Below are 25,402 nucleotides of genomic sequence, written 5' to 3' on the forward strand. Positions count from 1 at the left end.
TGACACACACAATGGGACACAAAAGTGGGACAGAGGATCCTCACTGATCCACAATAGTCTCTAATAGGGATGAGAATGAATTAGATGGGTTTTGTTGTTTAAAGCAATTAACTTTTTTATTGGATTACCGATTCATATCTAAAATTAAAAATTATAAGCAATTCAATATATTTTTCACAAAACCATGCCGATCCATAGTATAATCTAAAACTCGATCTTTAACTTAATTTGACTATATAAAAGTTCACTTAATATGACAAAAAAAATGAAGTTTTTAGTTTCTAGTTCAATCGGGTTTGGGTGTGAGTGGATCAGTAATGGATTTGGTTCGGATTTTCCAATAGTGAATTTGATATGAAATTTTTAAGACTAAATTATCAATTATACCCACGTTTAATTCCATTTTTTATACTTACTCCCACGTCAAATTTTTTTAATGATTTACACCCGAATTAATTGCTCAGTTTATATTTTGCACCCAATAACATTTTCAGGCCATATCTCCGTCAAAACAATAATTTTACGACGATTTTGCCCTTCCTTCTTTTATTAAACATTCTTTCTCCTCATTCATCTTCTTCTTTATCCTTCTCCCTCATTTTCCCCAATTTAATTTTCCCCAATTTGATTTTCCCCAATTTTATTTTCCCCATTGATATGGTGGGCTTCTGACTTAAATACGACTAGTATGGATGCCCGGCTTCGCCCGGGTTGCCTCTATTTAGCATTAAAATATATTTTCAATTAACTAAAACTACTTTAAAGTTTCACAACTCATAAATTTATTATTAACATATTTTTCTATGATAGAGAGTATATCTTAAAATTATAATGAAATAAATTATGAGACAAATTCACAACTCCCGCTATTAATATTTTACTTAAATCGATTGTTTAGCTAATTGTTCATATATACTTTCTTTTGTTCTTAGTATTGTTGTTTTTATTACATTCGTTATTATTACTAACTAACATAATTTTTTTTTTACTCTTTAAGTATCTAATGAGTGATTACTATATCCAAGGTTACTTTTATTACTCTCACTACTCGAAATAAATATATTACATATATGCATTAAATTAATTCAGTCGAAATAATTATGGAATATTATATTTTTTGGAAATCTAGCTTAATTTATTTACCTTTTTATAGTTTACAAAATATAATGTACTTTTTAGTAGTTTCCAAAATATAATATACTCGAAATAAATATATTTGTTTATGTTAATGTAATTAACATCTTTATACTAATTAATACCATAAGTGGGGCATATTTATTTTAAGGAAAATCACCATATATCGGTGTTCTCTAAATTCATACTTCAACCAAAACTATATAATATTTACATTGAAGTCCCTTGTTTAGGTCCATCGCACGGTGCTAGTAATTTAAAACTATATAGTATAATTAATTTGTATAGATTTATTTAATTACATTGAAGTCCCTTGGTTTCTGGAATTAATATATAGTATTGATTGGTATGGTGGTATTGTCGATTGGGCATTGGTATTTACATCCAGCTATGTTCTTTGACGGGGATTCAGTGCTTGGATGCCATTATGTTGAGTTCTTTGACGTATTTGGCAAGGCATTTAATACCACTCTCAAGGGAATAGTTGATCGAAAGAATTTACAGGGCAATAAAATTGATGTGATTATTACCACATTCTCACCGCACCATTTTGAAGGAGACTGAGATACTTTTGGTGTTTGCCCTAGAACAAAGCCATTCACGGAAGGCGAGAAGGTTCTTGAAGGTATGGATGCTAATATGAGGAAATTAATAGGGAAAATCAAATTGGGGAAAATCAATGAGGAAAATCAAATTGGCAAAAATGAGGGAGAAGGATAACGAAGAGGATGAATGAGGGGAAAGAATGTTTAATAAAAGAAGGAAGGGCAAAAACGTCATAAAATTATTGTTTTGACGGGAATATGGCCTGAAAATGGTATTGGGTGCAAAATATAACCTGAGCAATTAAGTTGGGCGTAAATCATTAAAAAAAATTGACGTGGGAGTAAGTATAAAAAAGTGGATTAAGCTTGGTTGTAATTGATAATTTACTCAATTTTTAAATAGTAGATCGAGTATGAGTTTTAAAAAACTCTTTTTTGATTAGATTTTTTCTTTTCACATTGATTTGGTTTTGACCTCAATTGTCATTTGCCGTTAATAAACGTCTCGTTCGCCTTGCATCTGTTCATTGTTCCCTAGTTCTAGTCCCTAACATATATCATTTGTACAATCTTCAAAATTTATTTCCCTCGGTTTTGTTGGTGGTATTGTGAATGTTGTTTATATACTCCTTATATTAATTGAGTGGTGATTTTCGCAGTTTATATTTTACTCATTTTAGTACACTTTTGACAATTTCCCTCTTCTCATTTCCCCCTCATGTCCTGGTGTACTACTTCCAAATGAAAAAAAGAAAAAAGAGAAAAACTCCTATATACAGTACAACCACCATCAATCAAGTCCAATTACCACTAAACACCACCAGTCCACACTCCACCACCACCCAACCTACTGTCGAATCTCCGCATGCCTGTCAGCCACCATGCACCGCCATAGTCAGACCAACCTTTGCCGGAACACCGACCATTGTCGTTCACCCTTACCACCACCCTCGCCGCCAAACCCACCACCACCCAACAACCCCAAACTAAAATTTCTTACAAAAACCATAAAAAAACATTGACTCAATTGATAATTCGAAATTAATGAATTAAAAACTAATTCTATAGACAAATTATCACCTAGAGACTATAATTGAAGGGATTGTTTATTTGATAAAATTGTTTTTGTTCCGGGTGTAATTCCAGAGCAGTTATTTGTTACCACACGTGCTTGTAGAATGACGTCTTTGATTGAATCCTCCTTTCGGATTTCCTGAAACAATGAACAAACTGAGGGCTCGGCTTTGTACCGAGCGAACTCACTCCGACGCTCAAGTCAGTAAACTTAAAAGGATTAAGTCGTATGTTACTTGGCGAAGTATGTATTGTAGAGAGATAAGGAAGATATTACCAGATTATGAGGTGTTTAGGTTATTTTTCGGATCCTTTCCTCAATGAGGGTTGAGGAGTATTTATAGACTTTCACCTTTTGTCACGTAGTGGCCAAGTGGCCAAGTGGCTAGTAGGTGGAAAGACTGATCTACCCTCGGCCGAGGGACCCATGGCAGGCCGGCGGGCCCTGCTGACTCGCCGCCGAGGGGTCTTGGATATGAGTTCGCGGATATGTGCCCTACCGGCTAGTTGTCCCAGCCTGAGGCACAAGAGACAGCCGACAGTGCGTCGGTTAGGCTGTCTAAGTCGTTGACTTGCTGTAGATATCTTTGACCTTGCTCAATATGTTGACTCGGTCAGCGGGTGCAGAATATGCCCCATCAATTTGCCCCCAGCGTAGTCTATGCCGTGGTATGGACCTTCGATGAGTGTTGAGCGTATTCTGCGCAAGTTTTGGTCAAATTTCTGCCCCCCCCGGCTTCTTCTACCTCGGCTTGGTTCTGCTTAGGCCGTACCGTATCATATCCCCCCTCCACATGGATGTGTAATGGACATCAGATGTGGAAAAGAAAGTGGCGCTGGCCGAGACCGAGGTTGTGAGTGCCGTGTGCTTTTGATTGCCCCCAGCCGGCGCTGCCAAGCTTGGTTGAATCAGCGGGCCGTTGGGCAAGTAGATACCAAGGAGCGTTTTGAAGAAGATACGTCGATTGGCATTCTGTCAAGGAGTGTGTTGAAGAAGCTTTGTAACTGTTTGTCGATTGGCATTCCATGGCTGCATGCTTGTGTAGACACCTCGTTTCTGCACCTCTCGCAAACCACCCGGTGATGATTGGGCCGCATGTTTGGTTCGCGGAACGATTAGTGACAGTTCGTAAGATTATCGTCAAGTGATTGCTCAAATATTAATGTCAACCTCTTAAAAGTCATCTACGTCCCGATACGGTCGTTTTGGCAGTAATTAGAGTACATTGAGTCCGGTCAAAAACCGTCTCCATTTTCTGATAACTGTTAAATCCCGAGTCAGAATGTTCTGGAATGTTCCGGATATTTCTATTCCATATTTCTCAAATTTTATCTTTTGGCAAATAATATCCCGTAATATTTACATAAAATATTTAAAGATAATCGAATTATTTCCGTCCTACCATAACTCAAACGCGGAAATCTTTCTTAAGCAGGAGGAAACCTCCTGGGAATAGACGCAGCAGGTGCTGCGCCTCTTCCAAGAGACGCATGTGGCTCGCTGCGCCTCTTCCCAGTGCCCTCTTTGCATGATTTACGTATCTTTTTCATATCTTTCCGAGATTCACTTCCAAAGAGTCTCCGAAACCCTATTCCTTCACGTGATTAGTATAAATAGGAGCTTTCGTTCCTCATATTTCTCACGCGAGTGTCCGCCCTTCTCTTCTCCCTTTGCATTCTAGACTTTGTTCTTACTAATTGGCGCCTACGTGCTTGGACTTCCGACCACGTAAGCTCGGATCTTTCCGGGTACCAGCCTCTCCGTTGCATGACCGACCAATTTGACCACTACACTCAATCAATCTAATTAATCAACTTGTTAAATCGTTTTCCTCTTTCGAGGGCACTCTTTCCTTGCATTCGCGTCGAGCATCACTAATCGATCTTCTTAGTTCTTCTCGTTCCGTCAACATGTAAGTCTGAGGGTGTATTAATCTCTCTTTTATTTATTGTATTTTAATTATTGTATAACAATTGTAAGGTTTATGTCGAAAACACCATTAAAACCGATTTCTAAAACCGTCTTTAAAACCTTTTTTGCGGATTTCCGGTGAGGAGAGACGTCGAGAAAAGACGCAGCAACCGCTGCGCCTCTTGAAGGAGCGCAGCACTGCTGCGCCTCTTCGTGAGGCCGCCGCAGATTCGCTTCTTTTCTTCTTCCTCCGTCCCTCGTAATTCGTCTCAAATTTATTTCTTTTGTTTTGTTCGTCTGTTAATTCGTTCACATGATAGTTTAATAATTCATATGTATATTATCCGTCATCATTAACATGTTTAAATCGTCATAAATCCGACTCAAATCCCTAATAATCAATATTTGCGGGTTTTCGTCATTAAATTCAATTCGAGTTTTAGATATTCAATTCGTTCATATTGGGTTTCTGGGATTCATTGTTGATATATTTTCACCTGTTTGTTCATTAATCCGTCGTCGTTCATCATGTTGAGTTATTAATTCGTTTAGTTAGTTAGTTTAATTAATCATTCATTAACATCGACCCTTCACATAATTAATCCGTCTTATTTCCGTTTTAACCATGTTTTACTGTTTTATGACCTCAATCATATGTAAATAATTCATTAATCACTTTCATCCGAGTCTAAAATCGAAATCAATCCATTAATTTACCAATTAACATTAACGGTTTGCGATTCGGCTACGACGAGAACTCACCCTTGGAACAGGACGCAAGAATCGCTGCGCCTCTTCCAAAGGGCGATGTCGTCTGCGCTGTTCGTGGTGAATTCTGTTCCTGAACTCCTTTTCTGCTTTGACCTAGTTTAATTAGCTACGTATTAATCAACTATTATCCGTAATATCACGCTAATTCCTGTTCGTTAATTTATTCTTCTATTCTTTTATTCTTTTTTATCAAATCATCCGTTTTAAAGGTACTTTCGACATAAATCGCCTTTTCCAATGTAATTATTGTAGTTTATATTTCATATTATTATTATTTCATATCATTTGTATGCTTCACATGTAAATGAACCTTAAATCCCAACTTCGACATTAATTGTTTGCTAATTACATGTCAACCGACTTAATCTAATTCTCACATGCTAGGATTAATCTAATGGATGTTGCATTGCATGCATATAGCCGACGATATATCGAGTACGAATAACTTCCCTAATCATTAGTAGAGGCCGCTATCGAGGCGGGCGGGATTAGGTGTTCGATCAAAAGAGCTTCCTAATACGTACCCTCACCCCTTACTCCAGATCTCCGTGAGCACCCGTGTTCATTGGCATCCACGAGAGTCATTCTAGACATAGAATGCTAAGGGTAACGATTGCTTAGTGTTCATGTCACTACTTTGTGTCTTGACATGACACGAGGTATTCGAACGGTTCCAATTTCCCATAAAAATTGGTGGCGACTCCATACAAAATGCAAACGCTTGTTTTCGAGCCTTTTCACCAAGCGCCCCCGTGGGCGGCCCGCTGTCCACAGCTTGACATGTGTCTCGTTGCTGATTGGTTGACGTTTCATGGGCTTTGCCCTGATTGGTCCGTCTTCGTGGGCTTTGCTCTATAAATAGAGCACTATGCCCCTTAATTTTCGCACAAAGTTCAACTTCTCAAAAATTTTTCTTTCTTAGATTTTCAAGGGTTTCTTTCTCTCCTAATCTTCAGAGTCGTTACTTCAGCGTAGCACTTTTTCCAAGGTAAACAAACAAATTTTTCAACTTTTAATTGTTTAAGCTTCTTTGTTGTGAACATGTCTTCTGCTGATGCCGGACCTAGTAAACCTGCGCCGGGGGGTTCCCCGACGCGTCTTGATGAAGAGGAGGCACTAGCCGCCGTTCCAATAAGGTCTGGGGGCCCTAGGTCTCCTTCTCCTGAAGTTGATCCAAAAGCTCTGGAGGATTGGGAGGATGATGATGATGATGATGACGGTGATGATGTTGAAAGGACTCGTCCTAATGAGGAGAGGCCGTACATCATGGATCACGGCGACGCCTGTAAGGTCTGCCCTGACCGTGCTTGGACCCACAAGTTTGCCAGTTGTTCTGGTCCTGACGTTTTCGAACGTCACTTCTCCTTCGGCAGGGAGTATAGTATTGTTATTCCTGCGGAAGGTCAGGCGGTCTGTTGCCCTCCTTCGGGCTGCATCGGCGTATACATCAGGCACCTGGAGTACGGGCTCCGGTTTCCGCTGAATGAGCACGTTATGGCCATAATTAAAGCCATGAACGTCGCCGTGGCCCAACTGCACCCGTTGGCCATTAGGACTATAGTCGGCTTTGTGTGGCTCTGCCTTTTCAAGGGGGAGGTGCCGACGGTGAACTTATTCCGCCGGCTTCATCACCTTCGGCCGTCGGCCCCTGGTCGCGTTGGGTGGTACATCGTGCAGACGGAGCCGGGTTACGTCTCCGTTGATAAGCTTTCTTCCTGCAAGGACTGGAAAGATCGGTGGGTGTACGTTGAGGTTCCGGAGGATTATCCACTGCCCCGGTCCTTCCAGCACCAAGTCAATTTGCGGTGCGAGAGTAAGGCGGAGCATGACAAATGGGTCTCCCGGAGTAAGCTTAAGATGGACGCTAGCAAGGTCTCTCTTAATTTGGATGAGAAGCGGGCGATGAGGCTGTTTGAGGCGGAGAAGAATGGGGTGCCGAAGGGATGGATGCCCCCGACGCAGATCATTCTTCAGGATGAGCTGCTCTGTCACGTCGGCCTCATACCGGCCCTCGAACGGAGTGAGTGGGGTCGGTGTGAGGCCCATCTCTGCTTTTAATGTTTCTGTTTTTTGAACTTCGATTTATTTCTTTCACTTAACTCTTGCTTTGTTTCCTTTGCAGACCATTTCGGCCCGGACCTGTCTGAAGATATCCTTAGGAGAATGGGGCTTGCCAAGGACAAGACAGTTGTTAATTTGCATCCTAAGGCTCAGACCCGTGATCGCAGAACGCCGCCAAATGATCTCATGGATCAGCAGCTGAAGGTCCTAGATGTGAAGGCGGCCCAGACGAAGGTTGCTGGTAACATGCCGCGCCGAACGCGGAAAACAAAGCCTTTGGCGGCGACGGCGTCGACATCAGTTCCACCTCCCATCCCTTCAGTCCAGAAAGAGACGGTGGAGGTCGTTGATATTACCGCCGAGGAGGTGGTCACCTTGGCAGTGGAATCTCCTCTCTTCCGCAGGAGGAAAGAGCCTACCGCTGCCGCTGATGCTTCTGCTTCTACTGCTGCTGCTGCTGCTACTGCTGCCGGCAAGGAAATGCGTCCTCCGACCAAGAAGGCCAAGCCTGGTACAGATCTATCCTGTGGCTCAGACTTAGCCGGTTCATTAGGCGTTCCTGATGACAGGCTCTCTGGCATGTCCATGTATGTTGACACGGATGCTTTGATTGAATTTTTTGTAGATCAACCGCCGTCGTCACCGGGCACACTTGTTGAACGGCGTGCGAGAAGAAAACTGCGAGCAGCAAGTGGTCAAGATGCCACCGTCGTCACCTCCTTCCCTCAGCCTACCCCCATCCAGATTAGGTCGGAGGGCCTAAGTTTGGCCAGGATGCTGTCGAAGTGGGCTGATACGGCCGGTGCTCTTATTGTGGAGCAAGAGAAGGCCATTGCTGAAGCTGCCCCACAGCTCGAGCGGCTCAGGCTTGAACTCGACGCTGCGAACAAGGAAGCTGAGAGGGCCAAGGCTGAGGCTGCGGAGGCAGTCCGTGCTGAGAGAAAACTTAGGGAGGACGCTGAAAAGGCAGTCCTCGCTGAGAGAGCCAAGGCCGAGGCTGCGGCGGCTAAAGCTGCTAAGCTGCTGGAGGGGCGTGACCACCTTCAGAAAGTCGCTGACTTTAATGCTCTGAAGAGGGACGAATGGAAGGGCATGTTTCAGGCCCAGGGGAAGGTGGTCCGGAATAAGGATGCTATCATCGCCCAGAGGGAGGAGGACATTGAGACGCTCCAAACCGTTATCCTCCCTAACATGTGCGCCCAGTACCGGGACCTGGCCGAGGAGGCCGCCAGGGAGGTGATAGGGGAGCTCTTTCTTGATGGCTCCTTTCCGTGGCAAAAATTCGACGAGCTGTTCGATGATAAGCTCGAAGCTAGTGAGAAGGCCGCGGAGGCGAAAGCTGCTGAGGAGGCAAAGGTGAAGAAGGAGGAAGAGGAGGCCGCAGAGAAGGCAGTCCTTGCTGAGAAGGCGAAGGCGGCCAAGGAAGAAGCTGAGAGAATGAAGGCGGTGAGGTCGCCGAGGTCAAGCTTCCAAGACGCTTTCTGGTCGCCTACAAAAGATGATCTTGCCGACGTCGGCGATGGCGGGCGGGCAGCGAGAACGAGCATAGGGAGACGGGCGGTTGTCACCGGGTTCCCCGGCATCTCGGATAGTTTCATTGTTCGGGGCCAATTATTAAGCCTTTCCTCCCTACCATCTTTTGGCGCTTAAATGATATGTCTGTAACCTTTTGCTCTTCTTTTCCTTGTTTTTTGTAAAGCTTTGGTAGGTTGTGCTTTGGCTTATCCCTATGGGGACGGCCGTCGTATGTATTCTCCTCACTTGTAATCATTTTTAATAAAACTTGTTTTTTTTTTTGGGCCCTCGGCTTTGGCCGGGGCTTTGATCACAATCCTTCACTTGTCTTCTTGCGTTATTAATTGAGCGCTTTTTTCGTTTTTACCTTCGGCCTGGCCGAGGCAGTTAGAATGCGTATCTGTTGTGTTTAACGTTTTTTAAACATGTTGGCATGTTGGTCGCTTCCTCTTTCACTCTCGGTCTGGCCGAGGCGTCCGATTTGCGCTTCCCAACCGCCGCTGTGAACATGTTAGCGTATCGACCGTTGTGTCCCCTGCCAGGCCTTCGGTTGGCCGAGGCGGCTAGAGGTTACGGCGCGACAGCGTTCGTATCTGTAGACATATTGATCGCTTCCTCTGCCAGGCCTTCGGTTGGTCGAGGCGGCTAGAATTGCGTCTCAACTGTACTTATACGTTCCTAAGGCATGTTGGTCGCTTTCGCGAGTATCAAGCTATGTTGGTAGTGATCGCCGTGGCGTCTACTTCTTGGGGTGACTGCCCGACTTGGGCCGTGGCGTCTACCTCGATATGACTACGGAGGGGATAAGCACTTTGATGGAAAACTTGGATGATTCTTAATTAGATATAAACATGCGTTGGGGTGCCAACAATTGTTTTGGACACCTCCGCCGCTATACAAAGTATTTCCTGAGATTGTCAGTGTTCCAATTGCTCATCAAAGGCATACCCTCCATGTCCGTCAGCCGGTATGTACCCGGCCTCATTTCTTCAACCACTTTGTAGGGACCCTCCCAGTTGGCCGTCAATTTACCATGAATGTTTCCTTTGTTGGTGGCGGCCGACTTTCTTAGGACTAGATCCCCTACTTTTAAGTCCCTTTTGTGGACTCTTCGGTTGTAAGCTCTTCTCATTCGGTTTTGATATACTGCTAAGTTGAGGCGTGCTGTATCTCGGCTTTCTTCGACCAGGTCTAGGGAGGTTCTCAGACCTTCGTCATTTTCAACCGGGTTAAAGGTGGCCGTTCTGAATGTCGGCACCGTTGCTTCAATTGGCAGGACTGCCTCGGACCCGTAGACTAAGTGGAATGGTCTGTACCCCGTTGCTTCTTTCTCCGTGGTTCTAAGGGACCACAGGACGCCGGGTAGCTCATCGGCCCATCTTCCCTTTAGGTCTTCAACTTTCTTCTTCAAACCGTTGAGGATTGTTTTATTGGCTGCCTCCGCCTGTCCGTTGCTCTGTGGGTGGCAGACGGAGAAGTATGCAAATTTGATACCAAATTCTTCCAACCAACTCATTATTGTGTCACTCCAAAACTCTCGGCCGTGGTCAAATACCATGACTTGGGGTAACCCAAAACGAGTTATGACATTCTCCCAGATTACCTTTCTTACGGCCGTCGTCGTCTTCGCAGGTACCGCTACAGTTTCAATCCATTTGGTGAAGTAGTCAATGGCGACAATCAAGTACCTTCTTCCTCCGGACGCCGTTGGAAATGGCCCTAGTAGATCCATCCCCCACTGTGCAAAAGGAAGGGGACTAAGCACCGGCTGCAGGTCTCGTGAAGGTGCATGTATCACCGGAGCATGCATTTGACAGTTGTTGCACTTTTTGGTTTTGGCTCTGGAATCCTCAAGCATGGTGGGCCAGAAGTAGCCGGCTCGGAGAGCTTTGTGGGCTAGTGTTCTTGCCCCCATGTGATGACCACAGATGCCTTCGTGAATTTCTGTCAGTATTAGCTCTGCGTCGGCTGGGCCGACACATTTCAAGAGTGGCCTTATAATGGACCTCCTGTATAATTCCCCTTCAATCACCAAGTACCTTGCTGCGATCCTCTTTATCTTCTGTGAGAGGCTGCGGTCCTCCGGTAATTCATTCGTCAGTTTGTACTTCATTATCGGAGTCATCCACGTCGTCTCGGCCTCTATGTCGCCCACCATGCCGACGGTCTCAGTAATGCTTTTGGCATTCCTGATGTCCACCAAGACGGTTCGACCGACATTCTTGATGGTTGAACGGCAAGCTTTGAGAGAGCGTCGGCTCGGTTGTTCTCGACACGGGAACGCATTGTATCCGGAAAGATTTCAATTTTGAAGTGTCGCTTTTACCCTTTCCAGGTATCTTACCATCCCGTCGTCTCGAGTCTCGTACTCTCCTCTGATTTGATTAGCCACTAAAAGTGAATCTGTTTTCAAAATGATGTGCTCCGCCCCGGCAGCTCTAGCTAGCTCGACTCCAGTTATCACCGCCTCGTATTCGGATTCGTTGTTTGAGGCCGAGAAGGTAAATTTCAAGGCGTACTCAAACTCGTCCCCGTTTGGGCTGATGATGAGTATGCCGGCTCCTGAGCTGTTCGCCGTGGAGGACCCGTCGGTGTATAATTCCCATACTCCGGGGTTTTGCTCTTCTTGATATGTGCACTCGGCCAGGAAATCTGCAAGTGCCTGTCCCTTTATCGAGGGACTCGGCTTGTATTGAATGCCGAAGCCGGATAGCTCTACTGCCCATTTTATGAGCCTGCCGGATTGCTCAAATTTTTCCAATGCTTTCTCCAATGGCTGGTCGGTTAAGACCGTCACGGGATGTGCGTCGAAGTAAGGTTTCAGTTTCCTTGCGGCAACGACGAGCAAAGAAAGGTCGCTTTTTCAATCAGCGGGTAATTTCTTTCGGCGGGCAACAACGTATGGCTGACAAAGTAGATTGGGTGTTGCTGTTTGTCTTCTTCCCTGATGATCACGGCACTGACCGTGGCCGAGGTAACTGCTATGTATAGATATAGCGTCTCCCCCAGCATCGGCCTGGACATGGTTGGGAGAGTTTGAAGATGAGCTTTCAGTTGCTTGAACGCTGTGCTCTGTTCCTCCCCCTAGCTGAAGTCTTTATTCCCCTTCAACACCTTGAAGAATGGGGTGCTCTTGTCGGCTGACTGATATAGGGATTTGCCGTCACTTCCCAATCAAAAACAATTTATAAAACCAAATAAAAGTAGTATTTATTCGGGTGTCGAACACGAAGATGGCGGGGGTTAGATACTTGGTTTGTTTAAGTCTTTAGTTTAGTCAAACAAAATAAGATGTTGATTTATCTAAAACTAAGATGCAAACAAGTTAAATTAAACTAAATGGGATTGTATTCAATTGATGGAAGGCTAAGGTCTTTGGGTTCACAAAGGGCAATTAGGGGGAGAAACAAGGTCTAACAAGAAAAGGGTAATAATGGTGGTCAAGGGTTTAAGACTAATTTCTTAGTCACCTTAAGCTCCTCAATAAGTTGTCACTTGATCGAGATGAACTAGCTACAAATAAAGCATAGAGACTACCCAATAGCATGAGCACCAAGACGGATCGAATGCATCAAAGAGATGTTCTAACTTTCATTAAAACTCATCTATAAGCACTTCTAAAACTATCTAATAGCACAATGCACCAAGGTAAGCCAAACATGTTAATGAAATGTCCAATTTTCATTGAGGCATTTCCACAAACACTTCAAATGCATTAAGAGTAGAAACCACATAATCACCCAATTCAAAAGGTTAACAACCCAAATTCATCCCCTTAATTACCCAAATTCCCCCATGACCTTAGATAAGACTACTCACTCATGTTCATGGGTGAGAAATTACCAACAAATTCCAACAAAATACAAGTAAACATTGCAAACATGATAAAGACTAATACTTTTGATGAATAACAATTAAACAACATAAGAAATGTAAACAAATGAAAATAATGTAAACAAAAGATGAGAATTGTACCAACAAAGAGGAAAGTAACAATCTTGGACAATAATGGAAGAATGAATTTCTTCTAATCTTCAAATACAACCCAAAATACTAATTGTATACTAATGAGAAAATGAGGAACTTGAATGAACAAAGGAAGAATTAAACTAATAATTAAAGAAAGATTGCAAATTTTATTGAATGAAAATGAGAGAGGAAATATTAGGGTTCTACCATTGTTGAGAGAAAGATGAACTAATACTAGTCTAATTTTCTAATCTAATTTCCTATATGGTCTAATTGGTAGTAGTCTAATGTGTTGTTTTTATACTACTAGTCTAATTAATAATAATAATAATAATAATAATAATCAAAATCTAATAATAATAATAATATAATAATAATAATCTAATCTCACCTACCAAACATACGACACATTACAAACCCAAAACATAACAAAACAACAAAAAAAAGGGGAAAGGGGAAAACGACAACAGAAAAACGCAGCTACATGGGTCTCAGCCGGCTCACCGGCCGCCGGTTGTGAACCGGCACAAAACCCTCTGTAACTTTGACATGAAATTGATAGGATTTAGAGCCGGTAAGGGTGTCGGCAGACGGTTGACCGTCTGAGAGCCATTTGCTGAATTGTTGCGGATTGAGAGCCGGTGAGGCGGCGGCGGTTGGCGGCTCGAGCCATTTGAGGCGATGGTTGATTGGTGATGGAGAATTGATGGAGGCCGAAGAAGGTGATGAAGGTGGTTGTTGAGCTGCTGCTGCTGTTGATTGTTGATGGAGGTGAATGGTGATGGCGGTCATGGTGGTTGGTCGTGCGTGGTGAAGGTGAGGCAGAGATGAAGGTGGAGACGAGGTGGTTCCAACTGTGGTGGTGTTCATGGTGATGTTGAAATGGTTACGAATGGTGGCGGTTTGTAATGCTGCTGCTGGCGGTTTAATTTGCAGGTAGGAGACGGGTTGATGGAGATATTGATGGTGATCGTTGATGTGGGGTTTGATGGTACTAAAATGGAGGATTGGTTATGGTTTATGGTGAAGGAGGTTAATGGTGGTCGAATTGGTGAAATGGTGCAGATGGTGGATTGATAAAAATGGTGGAGCTCGGATTGGAGCTGTTGATCGAGTAGTGTGAATGGTGGTGAAGGGAGATGCAGGGAGTCATGGTGTCGGGTTGATGCAGAGGAGTGATGGAGGTGTATGAATGTTGAATTGATGATGATGATGAATGGAGATGGCAGGTGAACGGATTTGGGACAACAACAATTGAACACTGCTTGTTGAAGTCAAAATTGGCTTTGACTTTGCTTATCATTTGACTCACCATCTTTTCTTCTATATTTAAATCCATGTTAATTTCCGCCTTGATCCGATTAACTTCTCAAACTCCGTCTTACTTTCCCGTTTCACCTACACATTGAATTAAAATAATAAAATAGTAATAATAATAATACTTATATTATATAAAATCGATTAAATATTAAATAACTAATGAACACCTAATTATTATAAATTAGTGATTAAATGAGCTATTAAACAATTAAGCACACAAAATCGAGTCGGAATAAGCTATAAATGCGGGGCAAAAAGAGACTAAAATACTACTCATCACTGACCGAGAGATAAAACGGGCCAGAGCCGCCATCCTCCCGGTCAACATCATAACCTCTTTTCGATTCCGCGGCTCCGGCAGGTCCAGGATTGCTTGGACTTTCTCTGGATTGGCATCAATTCCCCTGGCGCTGACGAGTACGCCGAGGAACTTACCTGCCCGGACACCGAAGTTGCATTTCATTGGGTTAAGTTTCATCTTGTATTTCCTTAGTGAACAAAATGTCTCGTGTAAATCGGCTAAGTGCTCGCTGTCAGACTTGCTTTTTACAATAGCATCGTCGACGTAAGCCTCAATGTTTCGCCCTTTTTGATTTTGGAACACTTTGTCCACCAGTCTTGTGTAAGTTGCGCCGGTGTTCTTCAAACCGAACGGCATCATTTTATACATGTATGTGCCGTTACTGGTGATGAATGCGCATTTAGGCATGTCTTCCTCGGCCATGAATACCTGATGATACCCTGAGAAGGCGTCCGGCCAGGCTCAAGATAGTGTAGCTGCCGTGGCGTCAATTAAACTATCTATTCGAGGCAAGGGATAGCAATCTTTGGGGCACGCTTTATTAAGATTGGTAAAATCTACACACATCCTCCACGCCCCCGATGACTTCCTCACCATTACAACATTAGCTAACCACTCAGGATAAGTACAAGGCATGATAAAGCCCGCCGCTAGTAATTTATCTACCTCGGCTTTGATGGCCTCATCCTTCTCTACCGAGGAGTTCCTCATCCTTTGCTTGACAGGGCGAGCGGTGGGGAGTACGTTCAGCTTGTGAACAATTACCTCCCGGCTCACGCCTGGCATCTCGGCCGCTGAGTAGGCGAAGACGTCTTTGTTCTTCCTCAGCAGGTCTAGGAGAGCGGCCCTGAATTTTGGCTCCAGGTTGACACCGACGGTTACGGTACGCCCTGGGTCAATTTCCACTTCTTCGGTCTCGGCTCCTTCAACCATGCCGACGGTTGCATCCATGAGGTCGCCCTCCTGTTGTAAGGATGGGCTCTTCCCCTTCTCTGACTTCTTTGCCACTTTGAGGGATTGCATGTTGCACCCTCTGGCAGATATCTGGACGTTGACTACCTCGTCCTTCTCGTCCTTTGAGACGAGCTTATGCGCTTCCCCCCGGTCCGAGACATACATCAGTGTCAGGGCCCGGATGGACATCACTGCATCGGCCTCGCTCAGAGTGACTCGGCCTATGAGAACGTTGTAGGCGGACGAGCCGTCAATGACCACGAACTCAGCTAGGACATTCTTAGCCGCGTTCCCCTCGCCGAACATCACTGGCAGTCTGATTGACCCCAGGGGTACCAGGCGAACCCGGAAAAAGCGTACAACGGATTGGTGCGGGGGCTCAAGTCTTCAACCTTGAGGACCGAGGTTGAGAAAGCACTCCCGAACATGATGTTCGTGTAGGCGCTGTGTCAATCGGGCACCTCTTGACTAGGTGGTTGGCTATGTCCAAGTGGACTACAAGTGGGTCATTTGTGAGGGCGATGACTCACTCGTAATCCTTCTTTCCAATAGTCATATCGGGGATGTTGGAAGCGGGGATCGCTGTTTTGGGCACAAAGTTGATGGCCTGATACAGCTCGTTCAGGTGCCGTTTGTGCCCATGAGCGGACCCACCGTTCTCGTTGCCCCCAATGACAACATGGATTACTCCTATCCGTTTAAAGACGAATTTCTTGTTTGAGCCGCCGGCATCAGTCTTTTGGCCTCTGGTAACATATTTGCCGAGGCTCCCCTTCCGGATCAGTTCTTCAATGGCATTCTTCAGATGCCGGCAGTTGTCAGCTAAGTGTCCGGTGTGGCCGTGGTACTCACAGTACTGGCTCGTGTCACCGTCCCCCCTCGCCTTGGGAGGCCTTTCCCACTTCTGACCCTCGTTCTTGCTCAGGGCGAAGATCTCGGCAGCTGATACAACCAGGGGGGTGTGATCATTGTACCGCTTTTGGTAGTACGGTCCCGAACTCCCCCCGGCGCCCGCCGAGTTCTGTTTCCTGGCGGACCTGTCGGACCGTGACCTATTATTATCACGGCGTCTTTCATCCGGGTTGTCCTCCCGGCGGCTCTTACTCTCTGAGTGCCCGGTCTCGCTGGGGCCTACCCAGGTTTTGTGGTAGTCCTCCAACTTAATGGCTTGATCGGCCATCTTCCTGGCGGAGTCTAAGTTCAGGCCTCCGCACTTGATGAGCTCGTTTTTTAAGTCCCCTCTTGGGAGGCCTTTCATCGTCGTCACGGCCGCCACTCATTGTTCACTCACGAATCTGCTGAACCTTGGCGTCGAACCTCTTCACATAACTTCGGAGAGACTCGCCTCCCTCCTGTTTGATAGTCAGGAGATCCGATGTCTCGACGGCCCTCCTCTTATTGCAAGAATATTGGGCCAAAAATATGTCCCTTAGGTCGCCGTAACAGTATATCGACCCATTGGGTAGCCCCTTGTACCAGCTTTGTGACATCCCATGCAGGGTCGTTGAGAAGACACGGCACCAAACCTCATTAGGCTGCTCCCATACCGACATGTAAGACTCGAAAGCCTCGGCATGGTCGGTTGTGTCGCTTTCTCCTTTGTATGATATGGGTGGCAACTTTAGCTTAGTCGGCACCGGGACCTCTAGGACGTAGGGGTTGAGGGGCTGTCTGACCACGTGTCGAATGACACGCGGCGATCGGCTCCTCGCATCCCTAGTCCGGCTCCTCTCCCCGTGGCGGGAAGGGCTTCTTCTCCGACTCTGGTGAGTCGGGCTTCTTCTCCGACTCTGGTGAGTCGGACTTCTTTCACTCCTCTGGGGCAGGCCTCGTCGGTGCTGCGGCGACGCTGTCCTCCCGCGAGTGCGGGAAGGACTCAGGTCTACCACTAGCACTCTGGGCTCCCCCGGCGTCTTGACAGGGTCGGCTTCCTCCAATGCTCCGTTCAAGTCTCTCGGAGTCACATTTTGGGCCCTAGTCTCCTGTGCGGGTGCCGCCGCTCTTGTCGGAGTGACAGTGTGAGCCGGCGTGCTACCCATTAGGTCCGGAGTAGCCCGGTTGTTGCATCAACCACATGTCCCATGATGGTGACTTGGTCGTGACGCGGTGTATCGGTATTATTGGCATCCCGTACGCGGTTGAATTACTCGGCCGGTGGGGGGCTGCACAACTCCAGAATTGTGGGCGGTATCATCTTGGCAGAATTCGGTTTCGTCGGTCACGAATACTTCTTGTTGTTTCGACATCTTCTTAGCTTTTTGGGTGGGTTTTTGTTTTGTGTTTTTTTGCTTGGGAATGAATGTGACTAGCTTCTAGTATCTTTCCCCACAGACGGCGCCAATTGTTCCGGGTGTAATTTCAGAGCAGTTATTTGTTACCACACGTGCTTGTAGAATGACGTCTTTGATTGAATCCTCATTTCGGATCTCCTGAAACAATGAACAAACTGAGGGCTCGGCTTTGTACCGAGCGAACTCACTCCGACGCTCAAGTCAGTAAACTTAAAAGGATTAAGTCGTATGTTACTTGGCGAAGTATGTATTGTAGAGAGATAAGGAAGATATTACCAGATTATGAGGTGTTTAGGTTATTTTTCGGATCCTTTCCTCAATGAGGGTTGAGGAGTATTTATAGACTTTCACCTTTTGTCACGTAGTGGCCAAGTGGCTAGCAGGTGGAAAGACTGATCTACCCTCGGCCGAGGGACCCATGGCAGGCCGGCGGGCCCTGCTGACTCGCCGCCGAGGGGTCTTGGATATGAGTTCGCGGATATGTGCCCGGTGCTAGTTGTCCCGGCCGAGGCCAAGAGACAGGCCGACAGGCTGCGTCGGTTAGGCTGTCTAAGTCGTTGACTTGCTGTAGATATCTTTGACCTTGCTCAATATGTTGACTCGGTCAGCGGGTGCAGAATATGCCCCATCAATTTTATTAGTAATTGTATAAATTAGGTTTAGAACTCTTTTTTGTTTAGCGGTATGTTATAAAAAAAAATGGGTAAAAAGTATTGAAATGAGTAGAAAACGCACAAACACTAATGAACCATCGACTGCCAACCCCAATGAGATGGAATGTGTACATTTGGACCCATCACTTGTCCTTAAGTAAGGACAAAAGCACAAGGCCTTGTTACTAGGTAGTGGGTGGAATCTCTTATAAACATATCATTAGCTCCTCAATTTCCCGGTGTGGGACAACTTTTCTCTCAATATCTTGGGGTGTTACAAACTCCTCCGCTTAAAGAACACAACGTCCTCGCTGTGCCTTAAGCTGACAGCAGCCAAGCTCAGAATCCTCTCCCGCTAAGTGGGTGACCCGGTACTCCTGACCACAGGCTCACCACACGGTCGCAGGATTGCTTTGATACCATTTATAACAACCTGACCCGCCACTTAGTAACAATGCCTTGTGCTTTTGAGCTTCAGCGAGGACAAATAATGAGCCTAAAGGTACACATCTCATCTTATTGGGGTTGTGTTACGACGGTGGTGGGTCGGGTTGTTATACTCCGAGTCAGACTAAAGGTAACACTTGTTTTTGAGTGGTTTTTGAGGCGGTATTTTGACCGTAGTTTTCGGCATATATACGTGACTTTTTTGTAAAAAAAAATAATTTTTTATGAAAAACTTTTTCATAACAAGTCTCTATATATAAGTTTCGTCTTTCAAAACTTTTATAATTTTTATAATATTTTTAGTCAAAATTTTCAAAATTTGACCAATAAAAAGTGAATGTTACATTTAGGATCGGAGTGAGTACTAAACTGCGACCGCCGATTCACCAATCACACTATGGATCAAGTTTCAACTGAACCACCCCAAGTCCCAACCAAGCAACCAACAAGGTGACGCACGTTCGTCGTACCTTTAATTAAACCATTATTACTCCAGCACTGAGCATCAATCATTTTCTCAATCTCCATCGAAAAATCCCCAATTATCCTATCAATCAATCAACAAAACCCAGACAACTAAACCCTAAAATGTCAAATTCATCAATAATGGTCACCCTTTTCCAACGAACCTTAGACGATTTAATCAAAGGAATCCGTCTCCACACACCCGAAACCTCAACACCATTATCAACCTTCATTTCCAAATCCGTCGAAGAAATCCGTCGCGAAATCAAATCAACGGACCCACATACTAAATCAACCGCACTCCTCAAACTCACTTACTTACACACCCTTTACGGCGTAGACATGTCTTGGGCTGCATTTCATATTGTTGAAGTTATCAGTTTTCCGCAATTCAGCTTCAAAAGAATCGGTTACATGGCCGCAACTGTGTCGTTTAATGAACAAACTGATGTCGTCCTCCTTGTGACTAACCACTTTAGGAAGGACCTCAGTAGTCCGAATGATTTTGAGGTCAATCTTTGCCTACATTGCCTGTCTATTATCGCGACAACTGATTTGTCGCGGGATTTGTGTAATGATGTGTTTGTGTTACTCTCTAGTTCTAGGAGTTTTGTGCGAAAGAAGGCGATTGCCGTCGTCTTGAGGGTTTTCGAGAAGTACCCTGATGGAGTTAAGGTTTGTTTTAAGAGATTAGTTGAGAATTTAGATAGTTCTGATCCTCATTCTTTGTGTGCTGTTGTTGGTGTGTTTTGTGAATTGTGTTCGCGTGATCCTAAAGCTTATTTGCCTTTAGCCCCCGAGTTTTATAGGATTTTGATTGACTGTAAGAATAATTGGGTGTTGATCAAGGTGCTGAAGATTTTTGCTAAGTTGGCACTTTTAGAACCTAGGCTTGCTAATAAGATAGTTGATCCAATTTGCGAGATTATGAGGGGTACTATGGCGAAATCTGTGTTGTTTGAGTGTATTAGGACTGTGGTTGGTAGTTTAAGTGATTGTGAATCTGCTGTTAAGCTTGCGGTTTTGAAGATTAGGGAGTTTTTGAGTGAGGATGATCCCAATTTGAAGTATCTTGGTTTGCAAGTACTTTCGGATCTTGCTGTTAAGCATCCGTGGGCTGTGTCGGAAAATAAGGAGGCTGTTATTAAGTCTCTTAGTGATGTTGATCCTAATATTAAGCTTGCGTCTTTGCATCTTATTATGGCTATGGTGTCTGAGGATAATCTAGCTGAGATTACCAAGGTTTTGATTAGTTACGCCCTTAAGTCAGACCCAGTGTTTTGTAACGAGATACTAAGATCGATACTAGTCATTTGCTCACAGAATTATTATGAGATGGTTTTTGACTTTGATTGGTATGTATCGCTTCTTGGTGATATGGCCAGAATCCCATATTGTCAGACTGGAGAGGAGATTGAGAATCAGCTTGTTGATATTGGTTTGAGGGTAAAGGATGCTAGGCCAGAGCTCGTCAATGTTGGTCGTGATTTGGTTATTGATCCTGCTTTACTCGGTAATCCCTATTTGCACAGGATTTTATGTGCTGCTGCGTGGGTGTCTGGTGAATATGTTGAGTTTTCGAAGAACCCATTTGAACTAATGGAGGCATTGTTGCAACCACGTACTGATTTGTTGCCACCGTCTATTAAAGCTGTTTACATTCAGTCTGCACTTAAAGTTCTGGTCTACTGTCTCCAATCTTATATGTGGGACCAGGATGAGGTAGGACTAGATTCAAAGCCTGTATTGCATGAAAATTCCTCTTTCTGTGCGCCTGACGGAGATTTCTCGTGTCAAGAATCAGTTAATAAGTTGTTGAATCTTACCAAATCCGCCCTGGAGCCACTGTCATGGAACCATGATGTTGAAATACAAGAGAGGTCGAGGAATGTTCTTGGTATTCTAGAATTTTTGAAAGAAGGAATTATTGCCCCTGTTCAGCAAGAAGATAGTAATGGGGTGAAAGACGCTAAGTCCGCAGAAATCACTAAACTGGTTTATGATATGTTTGCTGAAGAAATTGGCCCGGTATCAGTAAATTCTCAAGCAAAAGTTTCTCTACCTGATGATCTTATTCTGAAAGATAACCTTAGTGATTTGGACACAATTTACAGTGACCTGGTACTTAACCCACCGAGTTCTTTCTCTCTCGGTGTTTCTGATTCTACTGAACAAAGTAAAGAGGATATGGATTCGTCATCAAAATCTGAATCTCTGCTATCACAGCACCGCAAAAGGCACGACTTGTATTATCTTTCTCCAGAGAAGGATGAGTCTGTAGTGAATGATTACCCTCCTGCCAATGATCGTAAAGATATGGACAACGAGGTGGATGAACTTGTGAAATTGACAGAGAAAACTCTTCTTACGAGGAAAAAGTCAAAACTTGTAAAAACTAGGCCAGCTGTTGTGAAACTAGATGAGGGTGACAATTTCATACCTACAAAGAAGAAGCTTGAAGCAACTGAGGACTTGCTTTCAGGGGCTGTGAGGGAATTTCTTTTAAATAATGATGAAGTGTCTACTTCATCGAGTCGTAGTGAAGCTGCTAAGGAATATGGTATAAGCAAAGGGAAGGAAAAAGCGGCAAGTAAAATTAAAGACAGATCAGAAATTTCTGAGATTGAAAACCCAAGCTATAGAAGAAGCAAGCATAAAACACATGGTGATGGTGAGAATGATAGCAGAAAAGAAGATAGAAGCCGGAAGGAAAAGAAAAAAAACAGTCACCAACGTCGCAGTAAACACAAAGCACAGCAAGAAAAGGGTAACATTGTTGTACAATCATCGCCAATTCCTGACTTCCTTTTATAGTGAAAGATTCATAACGGTGTTACCTTGTTTGGAAACTAGTGAGCTTCTTTGCACATACTTAGTACTCCTTTGATATTTTTGGTGTGCTATTTTGCTCTATTTTTTCTTTTTCTTGATTTCATCATGTCTTGTTGCTGCTGTTTGATGTATGCGGTGCTTGTTATGTGACTCATGTAACGTATATTGTGAATTATTTTACATGGAAATAATGAATTATAGAAATCATGTTTGGGTGGTTTTCACTATTCATTGCCTTTTTTCGTCTAAATGTTCTCCGTTGCCAATTGTTTTGCCCTTGTTTGTCCGGGGTTTCAAATGATGCCGAGTAGAGAATATGAGTACCTTGGTAGATTTTGAGTAGAATTTCTATATTGAGTGGCACTGTTGTTTAATCTGTTGCAAGATTGCACCAATGCTGTCATGGTTGATACAGTTTCAAGGTGAATTACTCTGTTAGTTTGCTTAAAGAGATGAGCTTGCTAAACATGCACTTGACATTTATTTGTAGTTACTGTTTTTCATAATAATGCTCATTATGTGATGAGTCAGAGGGTTTGATTTTTTTTGCAGTCTTACATGTGACTATGTGAGACTAACCTATTAACCCTATAATTTATCTTTTCCATCCTAATAATTCCTGATTTTCATTGCTCATGTTTGAGAAGGAAATGTTTCTGGAGCACAAACTAGGTGGTCGGCAAATATGTAATGTGGTTTAGAAATGAGTAAGGTAGTAATATTTTGAAACCGTCTCAAGAGAGTCGAGACAAAGCAAACAAAACAGTGTGTGGATTTTGGGAATTTATTCTGGAAACAAAACTATCTATTGATGCTACCACAAACGTTAAAATTTGACATTGGCTACTGTCAAATTTTTTGGTGGATAGCTGCATCTCTAAGTGAAGAGATACAGGACTTATATCGGCTGAGAACTCTTACAAAACCGCTAAAAGAGCTGTCGACTTTCTGGGAATCCGGGAGAATTCGACAGAAATAAAAAGGCATAAAATAACAATTCAGATTGGCTAATCAAAAGCTCTTCTCAACTACCTTGAAAGCTTAAATGGCTCAGCAAAAGCTCCGGGAGGAACTGTTGTCTGACCAAAACTGTAATACTACCATATCTTATTTTGAGACTTTGGCTGCATGTCATGCTTCACAAAATAGTTGTGTATAACACACGATATGATATTTGCAGCCGAGTAGGAGTAAAGCTAACAAAATACGACCACCACAACTTACTAACCTCGGGTTCAACAGAAGAAATTAGGGGCGAACGTGTTCTGCATGATATTAGAGCTCTCATTCTTTCACAAATCTGTATCTGTTGGGGTTTATCGCACCTAGGATACTTGGGCTACAATGAACAAGCATCGGCTATTCAGGACTCGGGAAGTGTGAAGACTATCCTGAAATAACAAAACTGGAAGTGATTTAGCAACGAGAACAGCCTAATAGGGTTGACTGTTGAGGTATGTCTTTCACTTGTTTATTTTTCTGGTTTTGTAAATGCTTATTTTCTGGTTGTTCTCGTTGCTTGTAAACTCACAGTGCTTTTTCATGTCACACTTTCAGTTTGATTTAACCAGGATAGCTATTAACAAAAATAATTGTAGGTTGTAGCTGAAATAATCAGAATTCAGTGTGTGTCGTAATATTCTAGATTGTGCATCGTTTGTATTGTACTACTACAAAGTGTTTCCACACCGTTATAATGTTGAAATTTCCAGGAATATGCTTTCAGCACAAAGCTTTTCGTTGTGCGTCTTTTTTTCTTTTTTAAACGATCATTGTGCAAAATGAATAGTAGACATCGTGAGAGCATGAAGAGCTAGCAGTTTAGGCTTGAAGCAACTTAGGACTTGCTTTCAGGAGCTGTGAGGGAAATTCTTTTAACTAATGAAGAAGTGTCCAATTCCATCTACTCTTAACAAAGCTGCTAAGCAATTTGGTAAAAAAGCTGCCATTAAAACTGAAGACAACTCAGAAATTTTTGAAATCGAAAATCCAAGCTATAGAAGCAGCAAGCATAAAACACATGGTGATGGACTGATGCTGAGAATGTTAATGGTAAAGATCAGAGTCGGAAAGAAAAGAAGAAAAAGCAGCCGTCATCAATTCCCAACTTCCTTCTAAAGTAGAAAGATTCATAACGGTGTTACCTTGTTTGGAAACCAGTGAGCTTCTTTACACCTTAGTACTCCTGTGATATTTGTGGCGAGTTATTCCTGTATTTTTTCGGATTTCATCACTTGTTGTTACTGTTTGATATGGGTGGTGCTTGTTAGGTGATTCATATAACGTGACTAACGTCTATTGTGAATTAATTTACGTAGAAATTATGAATTATGGAGTAGGGATGAAGTTTTGGATGGTTTTCATTGCCTTTCCTCTTCTAAATGTTCTTCATAGCCAATTGTTATGTCCCCGTCTGCCCAGGTTTTCAAATGATGCTGGATGAAGATTATGAATCCTTGGTAGATTTTGAGTAGAAATTCTGTATTGAGTGGTATTGTTGATGAAGTCGTTGGGAGCTTTTGCACTCAAGTTTGTCCAATGCTTTCATAGTTGGCGCATTTTCAAGGTTAACTCCTCTGTTCCGAGTTCTGAAAATTCGCGAGGTATCCTTGATATTTGTTACCAAAAATGACAATGATAAGTTGTATAGAAAATGCCAAAAGTTTTATCTCTATTTTCACTATGTGCCAGAGGTGGCAAACAGGTCGTTCGGGTCTGGTCGTGTCGGGTTCGGGTTAGTCGAATCAATACTTAGCGCGAGCTTGGGCCGGGTCGGGTAAATTCGGTTTAGCTTTCGATTTAATTTCGGATTATCTTTCGGGTCGAGTTGGGTCGAGTCAAATCATGTATTAGGTCGATTCAGGTTACAGGTCATCTCGGGTTGGATTCGGTTTTGGGTTGGCCTTACTTGGGTTACGAGTCGTAATCGAGGCGGGTCGGTTTCTGGTTGCAACATTTTTGGGGCCTGTCGGGTCAGGCTTGCTCGGTTTGGATCGGCTCCATCGAGTCATGTCATACTTGTCAGCTCTACCATATGATAGTATTTAAATCCGTTTTATAGATAAAACGAATATTACGGCTTAAGCAAAACCTATTGAAATTATAAAGTGAATCCTATTTCATAGTGAGTACATTACCAGTCCGTCACAAACTGAAGA

At 43.7% G+C, this 25,402-nt stretch overlaps 1 protein-coding gene across 1 annotated transcript; it reads left to right on the forward strand.

The window, feature by feature from the left end:
• Positions 1 to 19,362: 19,362 nt before the first annotated feature.
• On the forward strand, positions 19,363 to 22,451 carry LOC141652864 (AP-3 complex subunit delta-like). The gene has a single exon (XM_074460472.1). It carries the CDS (start codon positions 19,536 to 19,538, stop codon positions 22,224 to 22,226), a length of 2,691 nt encoding a protein of 896 aa, XP_074316573.1. The 5' UTR covers positions 19,363 to 19,535; the 3' UTR covers positions 22,227 to 22,451.
• Positions 22,452 to 25,402: the final 2,951 nt, after the last annotated feature.

This window comes from Silene latifolia, chromosome 4, assembly GCF_048544455.1.
Source record: "Silene latifolia isolate original U9 population chromosome 4, ASM4854445v1, whole genome shotgun sequence".
NCBI lineage: Eukaryota > Viridiplantae > Streptophyta > Magnoliopsida > Caryophyllales > Caryophyllaceae > Silene > Silene latifolia.